Below are 14475 nucleotides of genomic sequence, written 5' to 3'. Positions count from 1 at the left end.
GGTATTTAAAAATAACACAGAACATTGAGATATTAGACTTTTAAGAATAACTTAAGTACTTCTTGTTCTTATATTTGGAAGGATTAATTATTTCAGTATTTAAAAGAGCTTTGTGATAAATCTCATAAGTGAATAGTGCTTAAGTATCAGCCCTATTGGTTCTACATGGTGGTGCATGGAATCTGCACAGAATTCTGATAGACAATCCAGTGCGTATTGTTTAAACGCATAAAGTAGAAAGCCGCCGGCTCTGAATAACTCATGCGATTTACATAAGTATTATGTTGGTACTTACATATTTATTTTGTAATATTGTCTGTCTGTTTTATGCAACGCAATGGGGTTTTGCAGGGAAAACGGTAATAAACTATAGACTGCTTTACATAAAGTAGTTATGCACTCTCGTTTTCCATGAGCAAAAAATGTCAATGATATCCAGTGATACGTTTTGTTTGTGTTACAGTTTCTTTTTATTAATTTCTAAGGAATCGCTTTTTATTTGACTCACTTGCAGATTTAATTTCAAAAGTTTTTTTTCGCTGTCTCATCTTCGATGTCCTTAGCAAGATTGACTTGTTTTTTTTATACAAATATTTTTATAATTTCATTGGTATCTTCATTAATATTAATGTAGCACATATCTCACAGAGTATACCTACCTACTAATTAGGAATTTTATTTCAATTAATTAGGTTTCTACTTCGATCCTTAATTCTGGATCTAGATTTTAAATGCACTCTCTGTCGTTTTGCTTCAGATAAAATTATATTTACGATTTAGTTGAACAATATATCATTAATTTGTTACGATAACGATACACACAACAATAATAACTAAGCAACTATCGTTTTGAGTCTCCACTCTGCAGCTAAGGACTTCATCGATCTTCAACAACTGTGACACTTCATAATAAAGTTATGGCGTGAACAGCCACCTCTCAAGTAATCTTTAATGTATAAGACACGTGGTGTAACCGGCTTCATTAACCCAATTCACACCGTGGTATATAACTGATATAAGTAGGTATTTTATCCGCGGTTCGTTATGGTACGTCGGTCAAGGTATCGATGTGCGATACACTTTCAATACCTAAGCAATAAGCACAACACCGGCCATAGAGAAATTCTAGATACGCGCAACACATTGCGGAAATGTGAAACTTAATGGATATTCGATATCTGCGATGTGATTCACAATTGATTTTTAACTTTGATAAATGTGAGTAAACAATGAAAATCGTTCATCGTTCATTATTATAAGTTTAATTTAATTATCCATTTTTCGGGGCTAATTATTACAATTATAGAAATAAAAACAATTTTAAAATATGTTTGTAATTTAGTTAAAAGCCGACTTTTCCACAGTCAGATAACTATTCAAGCGCGATTTTTGGCGTACATCACATCAGATCAATTTTAAATCGCAAGAATTCGCAAATTAGAAGAATGCAGCTCAATTTGTTACAATTAGTTAGCAATGTCTAATAGTGATGTATGGCTTCTGAAAGCACTTTCTTCGCATCTCTGGGAGGTAGACGAAGACGAGTGACTAGACTAGATAATAACTGGACATGCAACGTTATAAGTAAACGCCGCGTACTCATGTGTTTCACTTTTACCAACTGATTAATATTGCAGGTGTCAATAGCCCATGAATGAATGTTTCATCAGCTCGATACGCATCTATTGTCCTCACTCAATGCATTTATTATGACAACATAAGAAACTGTACAAGAAAACTGAAATAAGAGTGAATTTTTAAATAAGAAACCGCTTTCAATTGTGTGATAAAGTAGGAAGTGAACAGTTTTCATTTGTATGACATTTTGTTCAAAAAAGCAGATATCTTGAATCAATTAAATTGAATACTTAGCAATGACATATTTATTTATTAGGCCTCAGTATTCAGTTATATGTGATATTATATAACAGCTGGTGTATCTACTTATGATGTTCATAACATATGTATTTGTAGAGAATATCCACAGATTGCAGCAAGAACCTCTATTTCAATTTGTAATGTTATTTTTCCTTTCTTTTCAGATACAATGTTAAAAAAGAAAATACTATTTACGTTCGCGACGCTGGCGTGCGTTGCGAAGGCTGTCGTACCTAATTCAGCTTCTGGCAATGAGATCAACCAAGTGCCAAAGAAAAAGACATTCAACACAGGAGGAGCATTGTTCCCACAAGCTACAGAAACAAGAGATTTAAAGAGATTAGACGGAATATGGAATTTCAGGAAATCTCCTTCGGATCCAGAGGTTGGGTACAGAGCAGGCTGGTACGAACAGGATCTTGATAAGGTAAAATATTGAACCTACAGTAATAAAAAATTGAGTACCTCGATGAGATCATACTTCTAGGGTCAACGTCTCATGTTACTGTGTGGCAGTTACGTGAACTTACGTGCTTGAACCTTATGACTCCAGTTTTTTATGAGACTCATTTATGAAATGCAAAATAGAATCTTGATTCGAAGGCAGACTGCAATTTGGCAAATTCTTTAGCAATAGCGTGCATAGTGTTTATCTTATATATGCAAAAAACATAAAAACCTGTTCAAATAGAAAAATTTATTGCAAAATACTAGCAAGATTTTTAGGCAATTGATTTCTGAAAACTTTGTGAATGAGTAAGGCATTTTTGATTACCGACGAAATCAATATACGAATAAAATTTGCGCCCAAAGGCTGCTAATCATATTAAGAAAACGTATTGATATTTAAGATATTGATACAGCCTTTCGTATCCCTTGATATTTTTAGAAGCAATGGAATATAAGTGCCATTCAATAAATATGGTCAAAGAGCTCTTAATTTAAAAGGGTCCAGTCGCGAATTATGACCGATGATCGGAAATGTATAGCCTTCATAACTACCTACACAGATACGATAACAATGCCTGCTAAATATCTCTGAGGTGTAACCAATGGGTTTAAATCGTTTCCACCTACAGGCAGAGCAAAGCTGTATATAATATCATGTTTGCACGATCTTGATTTACTTCTTCCTCTTTATGCACTACATACATTTAGCAGACATACTAGTAACTCTTACCATCCCGAAAATATTTGTACAGAAGAATATATACGCCGCTATGGAAGTTTGTAAATGCAACCAATTTCATAAGCAATTTCGACAAAAAATACTTCTAACTTTCCAAAATCTTTTCAATTTGTATTAAATACAGTGCTGCCTGATATTCACTCATCCTTCGGAAGAGCTGTGCGTGTACTTCGTAGCACTTTGGCATCTCTCTAACATTGTCGTTGGGTGCCTTCAGTTTCTTGGACAGTGGATACCTATCACCAGTTCCGAAACTATCACCAGGGCCAAGGAGAAAACAGACTTCAATAAAGCGTGGTTTCAAACAGACTTGTATAAGGTTCAAGGCTCCCGGTTTTTGCATTCTGTACCTCGATTCTCTACCACTATCGACTACCGACAACCGACTAGCTATCGACATTTTGACATTTACAATGTACTGCCAAAAAGTTTCTACGACGCCCGTCAGAGGCGCTGATCAGATTTTCATACAAAATTTCTCGATGACAGGTCGGTTGTCGGTAGTCGATAGTAATAGAGAATTGAGCTACTGTAGATTGCATGTGGGAATGCTTTTATTGCCTACGTTTGCAATAGTAGAGCAGTTTTATTTATTTAAATTACTTGTTCTCAAGGCTCTATTAGGTTAACCGGAAAATTGATTTTCCATCTACATTGTTCCTACTTATAATAAAATGTAGCAATACAAGCTATTAACGAATTTTATTCATGCACGGATCATTAGTGTATGTAATACAAATTGGTCCTTGTTTTAACATAAAGCACTATAACTGTCGCAAATCGAATTACCTACGTGCAAAACTGCATATAATTTCTTTAACATCTCGTTGACTCAGTAAATATTGATTTCCTTTACATTTTGTATGATGACTTTATCATAAGCTGCCTAACTAAGTATTGTATAATTGTATTTCCCCGACAAAACTATTTAAAACAAATACCGAACGACGAAACTAAACATTGTGATAGATTCTTGGCGCACACCTTGCCGACCTTGGCGCCTATGTTTACCAATACCAGTATTAAGCACATAAATTTAATACAATATTGTTCCAAGTGTTAAAACCTTAATAATGACAGCTATGTTATTTATCTTGTACTTAGCAAATATAAAATTTAATCTGTTTCTTAGTGATCATCCCACATTTATAAGCACTTTCATTAATCTAACCGAGCATGACGTGTGGAGAATGATTCATAAAGAGGCACAATCAATCATCTTCATTGTTCGGCAAAAAGTTATGAGATGAGCCCACTTGTCTTCAACATTTAACACGTTTGACCCTGCACTCGTGCAACATTTAGTATACATTTTGACACGTATTTATAAATGACCTTTAACACAAGAGTGTTACTTTTTCCTTCGATAATATTAAGCGCATAGATAAACGGACAAAGCGGTAATTATGTTTTCCTGCTGGGTATTTTATAGATACAAGGATACCTTTAAACTATAAGTGTTCATTGGGTAAGTCCCAAACCACAGTTCTGGTCAGTTATCTTATTTTCTCCGCTGACTTGTCGATGAGAAACAACACGTAAAACCGTTGTCAGATATAAATAAAATAACAATGACATTGAATAATTTCCTATCAATCAGGCAACGTAATATGTAAACAAGCATTCAAAACTGATAACAATACGAGAGTATTTAGTAAAATCTGTGTTTTATTATAACCCACAACAATGATTGAATCCAGTGCAGGAATTACTTACAATTCCACTATGAACAAACGAGCTATGGAAAGCTAATCAGAAATTTGATTTCTTTCAGACGGGTCCTGTGATTCCGATGCCAGTGCCATCATCATACAACGATGTTGGCGAGGATATAACGTTGAGAGACCACGTGGGGGTGGTGTGGTACGACCGGCGGTTCTTCGTGCCTTCCTGGTGGGGCACCAGCGGACAACGAGTCTGGCTTCGGTTCAGCAGCGTCCACTATGCTGCTGAAGTGGTAAGTTGATCTCATAAAATCGGATCGTATTCACTGGTCTTTGGAGAGAAAGGTTTTTTACCTATTCGAATAGGTAAAAAACCTTCTTTTCAGTACCATAATCTTCAAAAATTGGTTAATCGAATCGCATTTCCCAGGACATTAAAGAATTTAAGTTTAATTAAAGTCTAAATATTATTGATCTACTTTTTTACATTGTGCTTGCATTGTATCAAAAATGCAAGCAAAAAAAAAAAAAAACCACGAAAGGCGATTAAAGGACAGCATGAACGATTTGGCAATAATAGTAATTAATCAGATTATGTATAAAGTTTCTAAAAAGTTATTATTACGTGATATGGGGATATTTATATCGTGCGTTATTTAACTGGTTTGCCTGACACAATAACTTACCGACCAGGTTCTACCAGTCTCGGCCTCCAGCTGACTGATAAAAATAAATAATTGATGATCGCTCTATCATACCCAAGAGACATATTTCACACAACGCAAAAGCTAAAATAAATGCAACTCAAATTACCTACTCTTTTTAACATTTTTTATTCTCAATACTTTTTTAAGTGGAATCATGGAAGCGTTTTTTTGTATTGTTCATCTGTATAACACAGGTCGAAATTCTTATCTAATAACTGCCATTTAAGCTAATATTTTAATATCTAGGGTTCAAGGTCGGACGATGATAATAAGAAATTGAGCCAAGACGAGTCGTTAAAGAGGATATAGGAAAATGTTGTATCTACTGATGTTTTAATTACTATTCTTACCAATCAGACTATTCTTATGTACTAAATATTTTTATCAATTCTAATAAATGAGATTGCCCTTTTTTACCCTTATATGATTTGATTTGTACATGCTCTACGCCCTACGTCACTAAATAGTTAAGCTTTGATTATTTTCAGCGAAGTTTTTTTTCTCTCAATTTTGATCTCATTTGCGCATTTAATATAACCTTTTGATAATTATCTTACAAGTTTTTGTAGGTGTGTGGTGGTGGTGTTTTTTGTGGTCTGCGATTATTATTCAAATATTGATAAAGACCCGTTCAAACGACTTTAAATATTGAAGTATGTCGTGTAACTTTTTTCTTAAATGTAGTAAAAACACAAATTATCTTCACTTAACACCTAGCGTCGTTGCAAGTCCGGTTTACAGCTGACATGCATAACAGACAGTTTAATTACTGACAATATATGTTCATAAAAACCTCACGCGTAACAATGGAGAATGTTACCTAATTTTGATTTTTAGCACTCCATATTCTCGTTTAAAAATAAAAAATACTGGTGAAAGAATTACTTCGATACGTCAATTAGTTTTCGATTTATAAGTAAAACAAGTTGTAACCGCACGACGACGACTCTCGGTGACGGTGTGACGTCACTCTACACTTGCTCAGTCTGGCTCACACAGTCCGCTTGCGGTCGCGCGCTCGGTGCGTTGAAATTATTCCTAAATACTTTTAAAAATGTTCAATTCAAATACTAGGAAATCATATGTTGTGCCTAAATGTAATTTAATATTATGTAAGTAAGTACATAAGTAATAATAAATAACTTCATCTTATAATGAAACAATTGATCGCGAGTTTATTGATTTTACTGTGGCAGGAAAAATGTAAAATCGATAAGTATACGATTATTTCGGTTAAAAACTGTTTCATTATAATATGCAGTGATCATAAATATTTATCTAACATTATTACATAATATACCTATATATAATATACTAGAAGCCGCCCACGACTTCGTCCGCATGGAAACCCTTCCCGCGTAAATCCTGATCCTTCGAGAACTCGAGGATAAAAAGTAGTCTATGTGTTATTCTGGGTCTTCAGGTATATATCAAATTTCATCGTAATCGGTTCTGTCAAATTTGCGTGAAAGAGTAACAAACATCCATACATACTTACATACCTACATACTTACATACATACATACATACATACATATACAAACATACGTACATACATACGTACGTACGTACACACACACATACATACGTACATACATACATACATACATATACAAACATACGTACATACATACGTACGTACGTACACACATACATACGTACATACATACATACATACATACATACAACGACATATGTATGTCATTGTATGTATTACTTATGTACTTATGTATGTACATATATACATTCTCACAAACTTTAAAATTTATAATATTAAGTAGGATTTCGGAAGCAACAAAACCTCTATTTGTTTCACAAATAATTCGCAACCATTATTCCATTTATTTTAGGTACATTATCCGATTGCCCTTTTTAAAATCCTTTATCCATTTTATTAATCGAATAGTATTTACCATTATTATAAGTTATAAGTTATTTTATACATAAGCGGACGAAAACACAACAAAATACTACGCAAGCTATTACACCTACAACAACGATTGGCGACTTGATACTAAGCGGGACGCGGCCCGCGTGGCGCGGTAAAGTAGTATGACGTCACAGCCGCTCACGCGGCTGTTAGCGGGACTCGATATTTTTCGAAACTTTGAATGCTTATAAAATCAAAACTATTTGGTATTTTTGACTAAAACAACAACTAGTTTATATGTATACACACAGGCTATACTGTGTCAAAATTTCAAGCGATTTGGCATACCTAGTAACATTCTCCATTATACAGCATTATGTAATTAATAAGTAGAGTGTAGAATACCTGTGCTGTTTGTTTTTAGTGCGTAACGTTTAATCAATTTAGTTTAATTAGTTTAAGAAGAGGGAAGGAAGTAACTATGTGAAACATTTTTACCTCGTAAGCTGTTTTCTTGTTCCATGACAGGCACTTTTTCACATAAATGTTATTAAAAACACATACCTGATGTATTTTTACATGATCTTGTCTAGGTTAAGTTACCACTTATGTGAAAGGATCGTAGATTTTCCTTATGTTTGTATTCATATACATATAATGCCTAAAAAAGTAGGTAACACTGTAATCAAAATGATGACAAGTAAAACCTATTTCGGAGTAGTCTATCGGAACAATCGCCCACAATATTAGTCCCTATTTGCCCATTTAGATTATCATACCTTTACGCAAATTTAGATCTAGTAAAACTAACCGTGCGACTATGCTAACTTGGTTCACACGATTAACATATAAACAGTTCTCTTTACGTCACGATTTAAACCCATTCTTCTTCGCGATGTATGTTCACTGTAGTCCAGAATTTTAAATAGTTCAACCGTATTTTATTGTAGTGTATATAAATACACAATATACAGTACAAGTAATCATAAAAACGAGTTTAAGGCCGTTACCTATTTCCCAAGCTGACCAAACCCTAGTCGGCAACTCGACAAAGGACCATGCAAAAAAATGTATGGGCAGTGTCCCATCCCATCAACAGACATGGGACAAGTTTCAATATCATTATTACGTCCCATGAAAAGTCAGTACCAATTTTTAGTTCGGAATTCGACGGGGTTTTTTTTTAAAAAAGGCTTTTGACAAAAATAAAGTATTTTTATTTTAAAATAAAAAATTACATTTTAGACGATAATTACAAAAAGCAATTGTTCAACTAGACATTTTAAGTATTAATAACACAAAAACAATTGTGCAAGTAGATACTTAATAACAACAGAACTATTATCCAGACAAAAATAACGTTATATTATTCATCTATTATAATTATCGATAACATTGCCGCTGGTAGATTAAAGTCGATATGTCGACCTTTGCCCATATACCATATAATTGATATTATATGGGCACAACTTCCAACCGTATGCGCCCCTGTTAGGCATGTGCAATACCACTGTTCAATAGCACGTCTGCCAGTTTCACTTCGGTTTATTAATATGTAACAATAATAAACGCGCGATCTAACGTGTTGAGATTGTATTCGTCCTCTAATTAACCAGACATTATCTACTCGAATATTATACCTTGGCAAATCAGTTAGCTGGTTTTCTCGAAATAATTCAATATAATAAATTCCATTCCGAATATGTCCCGCACAGTAGGATGGTAAAGTACGTCTTACGGCTGTTCTCTCTCGAGTTTTTTTTAGTTAAATAGTACATTTTTAATTCAGTTCTTAATACTTAATAAAACTGTATAAGTATAACATATTTTTTTTTATTGCACAATAACCCCATATCCTACAGTGATGTCGCCATAGTAAAAAATGATCATAATGTCCAGATGTATTTAATGAGATATGTTTGGCATCTGTTGATGATATGGGACGATTTTTTGCATAGTCCTTTGAAATACTTTTTTTCGACAATCTTTTTTTTCTTACTATGCCATCATTAACCATGTCGCCTCATATGGAAGCTTAGTAATTAGGACAAATATTCCTCATATAGTCTGAATTACACGTGTTAGGAAATCTGTATGTTTAAATATTCGCATGGATTGCGAAGTGATTGCATTAAGGAATGAATATGAATATTTATACCCAGATAGGGAATTTTCACACGCTTAATATATATAAATAATCTTATTGTTTTTCTTTCATATTGAGCAAAAGTACTAATGAAATCATATCAAGGTTTCTTTTTGTTTAACATAATGCTTGCCTTATATGGAATCTGTGAAATATTTTATGATTTCAAAAACAGAAATAGCGAGATTCTCGGTTACGAGTATTTAGTTCAGGGTCAGACTTAGATTTCTCGTAAGTACATTAATCATGACCAATTTTCTAACAAGTGAAATTAGGACTTAGCAACAAGAAAGGGCGGATCCGGCAGCTAAAGGTGTACTAGGTGTCTATTGCTAGGCGCACGAATGTAATTGGACAATTTGTCATGTGACACCGGTCTCTCGAGTTTACTCTCGTTCGACCCGACACAGATTTAGCAGGCGAAAGGAACGCACACACTCCAGGGGACATACATGCATCTTAATGCAGATTAGACATTGAAACAAAACTACAACACGATCTATGCATTGAGAAAGTTCTTTGTGTTGCCAGTAACCGTGTTTTTCAATGCCTAGTATGTAATATATGCTAATAGTAGTATGACTTCTAGGTAAATATAAACATATACGGCCTAAAGATATCTACAGTTATGGTCCTTGAAGGATGTAGGGCAGAATAATATGCAGATGATATTTTTAGCGCAGTCCACAATCGTGTCAAACGTTTTCTGACATTATAATAAATGTTTTGGCCGGTGGTACTGGTCATTCATACACCAATTGTACTAGAGGGCAAGAATCACTGACCTCGCTTAACCGACATTACTCAATCAGCTTCCTACTGGTGGCAGTAGCCAGTAGACGAGTGTCTCGTGTACTTGTCGATCGCCACTACAATGTGTAACTATTCTGTTATTTATGAATGGACAGGAACTAGAAAAGCAGGCGTAAATAGTAATAGTGAGTTTATGCGTAATACGTATTACTTACAGAAGACGAGAAAAGATCATATTTTCTCAAGAATCATTACAAATTACCAATTCTTGTAGCTTTCTCTGCCTTCTTGCTTCCGTCTAAATTACCCATCATAATGAATAGGCTAATTGTCAACACTAAATTCCTAACTTTACAATTGTAATGTTAGCGGCTTACTAGGTCAAGTTAAGCAAAAGAAATGTGTTCCGAGTACAATTTGTAGGCAGGCAGTAAATCAACCACACGACCGATTTATTCTGCATTGATCGTAAACAGTAAATTACGGCATTGGCCTGCAACTCTGTAGGCGACACTTCATCGCTCTTACAATGATTTGTAAATCAACCACGAACTCTACGAGGCAGGTAGGCGTAATAAGGTTCTATATCATACTTGCTTGGTTACCTTTAAATCATCCTATTAATGTAGTACCGTCTGTCTGTTGAGCTATGTCATGTGTAATGGTAAAATCCTTAAACTTAATTTACATAAGTATTACTTACAGAGGTAGTTTCCATTGCAACAGTAAATTGAAATGTATAGAAACACTTGTAGATCTTAGATTGAGGTTTATGTACGGCACTCTTTCAAACGCTTGGTATTTTACCCTGGAAACGTGTAAAAGTAAAGCACCTCAGACACAATTGACCGTGCTCCCTCGTGCCCCTTTTATACACCGATGCATAAAACTTAAATATCATTTTGTGACTTACTTTAGCCGGTACAGTCAATGTATGCACAAAATATAGCCAATGAACACAAGTCAGACAGTGAGTGATACAGACACCTACGTATTAAGTTCCTGTTCAAGCTTAACTTGTAAGCGCACAATGTAATTTATACGAACAACATTAACGCGTTTATTGTACCCCAATATAATCGAACCGGCTCGCTAAATAGTTACAATTGGATAAAAATGTACTAGAAAAGTGTATTATTTCTATCTCACACATGGGCGAGTCATTCCTTTCGCTATGAAAGAGACGACAAGCCGTACCCAAGTGTGATTTGAGGGTTCGTAAAATAATAAATAAACTCTGGTATAATATCATGACCCGCTTTATTCATTTATGTTGCGTTTATTCGTAAAATCTCCATTTCACATCTTCCTTCAGTTTCCGCTCGTTGCCCACACTTGATTAATGTAAAAATGAACTTTGCCCTTGATATTATAAAAAGGTTAAACGATATTTCAGTGTTTCCGACTTGAACTCATTTTTGCTTTATTCGGTCACGAAATTCATGTCCAAACCCATACAGTTCCGACAGATAAAGAGCTCAACATTTAATTTGACCGTTACTAAAACCTTTTTTTTATGAAGGCTATAAAATTGTCGATAAAATAGTGATAGACTCGCTCTACTTAGCACTTAGGTTTTATATCGAAACCCGTGAACGTTCGTGCGAAGCTCCGTGACTGTATCTCATCATTTAGAAGCTATTTCCTAACTTATAATTAACTAGCCGTAGTAGTCCGCCACCTGAATTTTCCCATGGGAATGCGTCATTTTCCCGGGGTAAAATAGCCTATTCTCGGGTATCAAAATTTCTTTATACCAAATTTCATGCAGGAATTCAGTAGTTTAGGCGTGTTTGAGTAACAGAGAAACAGACAGTTACTTTCGCATTTATAATATTATACGTATGAATTCTTTATCTACGCTCAGATAGAAAATTTTGTGACATGAGCCCCTTGTACTAATCATCATTTACTTATATCTCAAGACTTTCAAATTCTCATAATAACTTCTCCAAACGGGACTCAGATCACCTCCTTGTTCCGTACCACACGCAATTTCTACACTGACATTATCTGAATAAGTAGATAGTAATCATTTACACGATACCCACCCACGTGAGTTGAATGCACCGAATCTTTTGTTTGGATTGGCGTGTAATAAAAAAAAATTGCTCAGTTAATTTAACTAAAAGATAAAACCACGGTGTATTAGTTTGTTTGCATAAAATTATGTCTATATTCTTACTCTGAATAAAATGATTCTGAGAGTAGAGCCAAACATTTAAGAATAACTGATAATACAACAGCACGGCCGACGAGTATGTACAAAGAAAGTAATGTAGGCGATAAATTGATATCGTTGCTCTTCCACGCGTTGTCGACCGCTGTGGATAGTTTCACAAAATAGCCGTTTATTAATACTTTACTAATTTTGATGAAACTAACCTTATCTTTAACTCTTTAGCCCCAAGCTTTGTTCCAGGATAGATGGTTTGGGGTTTAGTTTTAAGAAAACCTGTAAATCTATACTAATATTATAAAGCTGAAGAGTTTGTTTGTTAGTTTGTTTGAACGCGCTAATATCCTGATATTAAATTCAAATCGGACCCGTAGTTCCTGAACTACGGGTCCGATTTGAAAAATTCTTTCAGTGTTAGATAGCCCATTTATCGAGGAAGGCTACATATCATCATGTACGACCAATAGGGCAGAGTACGAGTAAAAAAGGTTACAAAAATGGGGAAAATTTTGACGCATTCTTATGTTGCAAGCGAAGTTACGCGGGTCAGCTAGTAAATCCATAAATGTCTTGTCGGGAAGTGAATTTAGTCGATTGCTCAACATAAAGTTTGTTATCAATGTAGCGTTAATATATTTACTTAAGTTGTTGCTTGTAACAGCTTGATGCCATTACAGATAGTGCGGTATTGAGTAATGTCCGTAAACACCCGCTAAGCATTATCATATCTCCGTTGACACAGAATACAAATAGCAGAAGGCGATTTTCATAATTAACTTGTATCTCTTATCATTATGGACGCGTCGCAATACTTTTACTTTAAATAAATAAGTAATAAATTTAACCCATTAATGTCCAACTGCTGGGCAAGGGTCCCTTCCTGTAATGAGGGAGGGGCTAGGTCTTGAGTCCACCACGCTGGATAAGTGCGGGTTGGGGACTTTTGAACTTTTTGACTTTAAACCTTGAAGAACTGTTCTAAAGAACTCTCAGGCATGCAAGTTGGAACAAATGATAATTATTTCTAATCCACACATAACTTCGAAAAGTCATTGATAGATTGCCTAGGTTTCGAACTTGCGACCACTTGCGTAGCAGACACCAACCTACATATATAAACGTTGAAAAATAAATTAAGTAAGTTACTACACAAAGTAGTACTTACTCATTTTACCAAATATTTAATGCTCTCAATATAAATTTCACGTTGACTTCATCGAAAATGAAAGTCTTGCTCTCGGTCTATTTACTTCAAGTCGTTAATTAGTCTCAAAAATGTAGATTACCATATTGCTTTAGCAGATCAATCAGCGATAGAAGTATGAAGAGATTATGACACGGCATGTACCATTAAGTACAACAGCCATGCAATACACTTAGGCGTTGCCATTATGATGCTAATTTGACTAGCGCAGTGCAATCATTGCATATAGCCTGGTAATATTATATTGCTGCAAAACAAATGAATGGTTCATGTTACAATACTTTACTTAACATCTTAAACTGGCAGTTATATGGCACGGAGTACTGTTTCCATCTTCATTTGGCTAATTTGCGGTTATTACAAAAACATTTTGTCCATTAAGTAACTCTGCAATCGTAATCGTTTACATTTTGTTTGTTTGTATATTCATGATTTTTGTTTCATACTTTATCTTAGAATATTTCATTTTTTTGGTGAACAAATAAATATAACCCTCATTAGTAGTAGAAAGTATCGTTGACAAAATTTAAATGCACCAAACGAAACCCAAGTAACTGAACATTTAAGAAAGATTTAAGACTTTTTCTAGAATTTCGAATAATTACCCCTACATGCCTGAGAGACATCAAATATTCAATTAGGTGAAACAATTAAGACCTAATAACATTAATTGTAATTTTTGCTTTTCTTTTCAGTTCGTAAACGGCAAGTCGGTGATGTTCCACGAGATAGGTCACTTGCCGTTCGAGTCTGAGATCACGGACGTGGTGAACTTCAACAGCAGCAACCTGCTCACTGTGGTGGTGGACAACACGCTGCTCAGTGACACCATCCCGCAGGGCAACATTAAGGACATCTATGTCGGGTGAGTAATACCTTAATAGA

The 14475-nt window shown here is 34.7% G+C and overlaps 1 protein-coding gene across 1 annotated transcript in view; it reads left to right on the top strand.

The window, feature by feature from the left end:
- The window catches only part of LOC142977663 (beta-glucuronidase), a 38899-nt gene that overhangs the window by 17058 nt on the left and 7366 nt on the right, over window positions 1-14475 (top strand). Inside the window, exons 2-4 of the mRNA XM_076121730.1 lie at window positions 2043-2305; window positions 4842-5024; window positions 14286-14455. Coding sequence (XP_075977845.1) covers window positions 2048-2305; window positions 4842-5024; window positions 14286-14455 — 611 coding nt within the window. The 5' untranslated portion in view covers window positions 2043-2047. The remainder of the gene's footprint in view (window positions 1-2042; window positions 2306-4841; window positions 5025-14285; window positions 14456-14475) is intronic.

The sequence above is a fragment of the Anticarsia gemmatalis genome, chromosome 13, assembly GCF_050436995.1.
Source record: "Anticarsia gemmatalis isolate Benzon Research Colony breed Stoneville strain chromosome 13, ilAntGemm2 primary, whole genome shotgun sequence".
Classification (NCBI taxonomy): Eukaryota; Metazoa; Arthropoda; class Insecta; order Lepidoptera; family Erebidae; genus Anticarsia; species Anticarsia gemmatalis.
The sequence above is the reverse complement of the archived record's forward strand: the minus strand, read 5'-3'. Positions and strand labels throughout refer to the sequence as shown.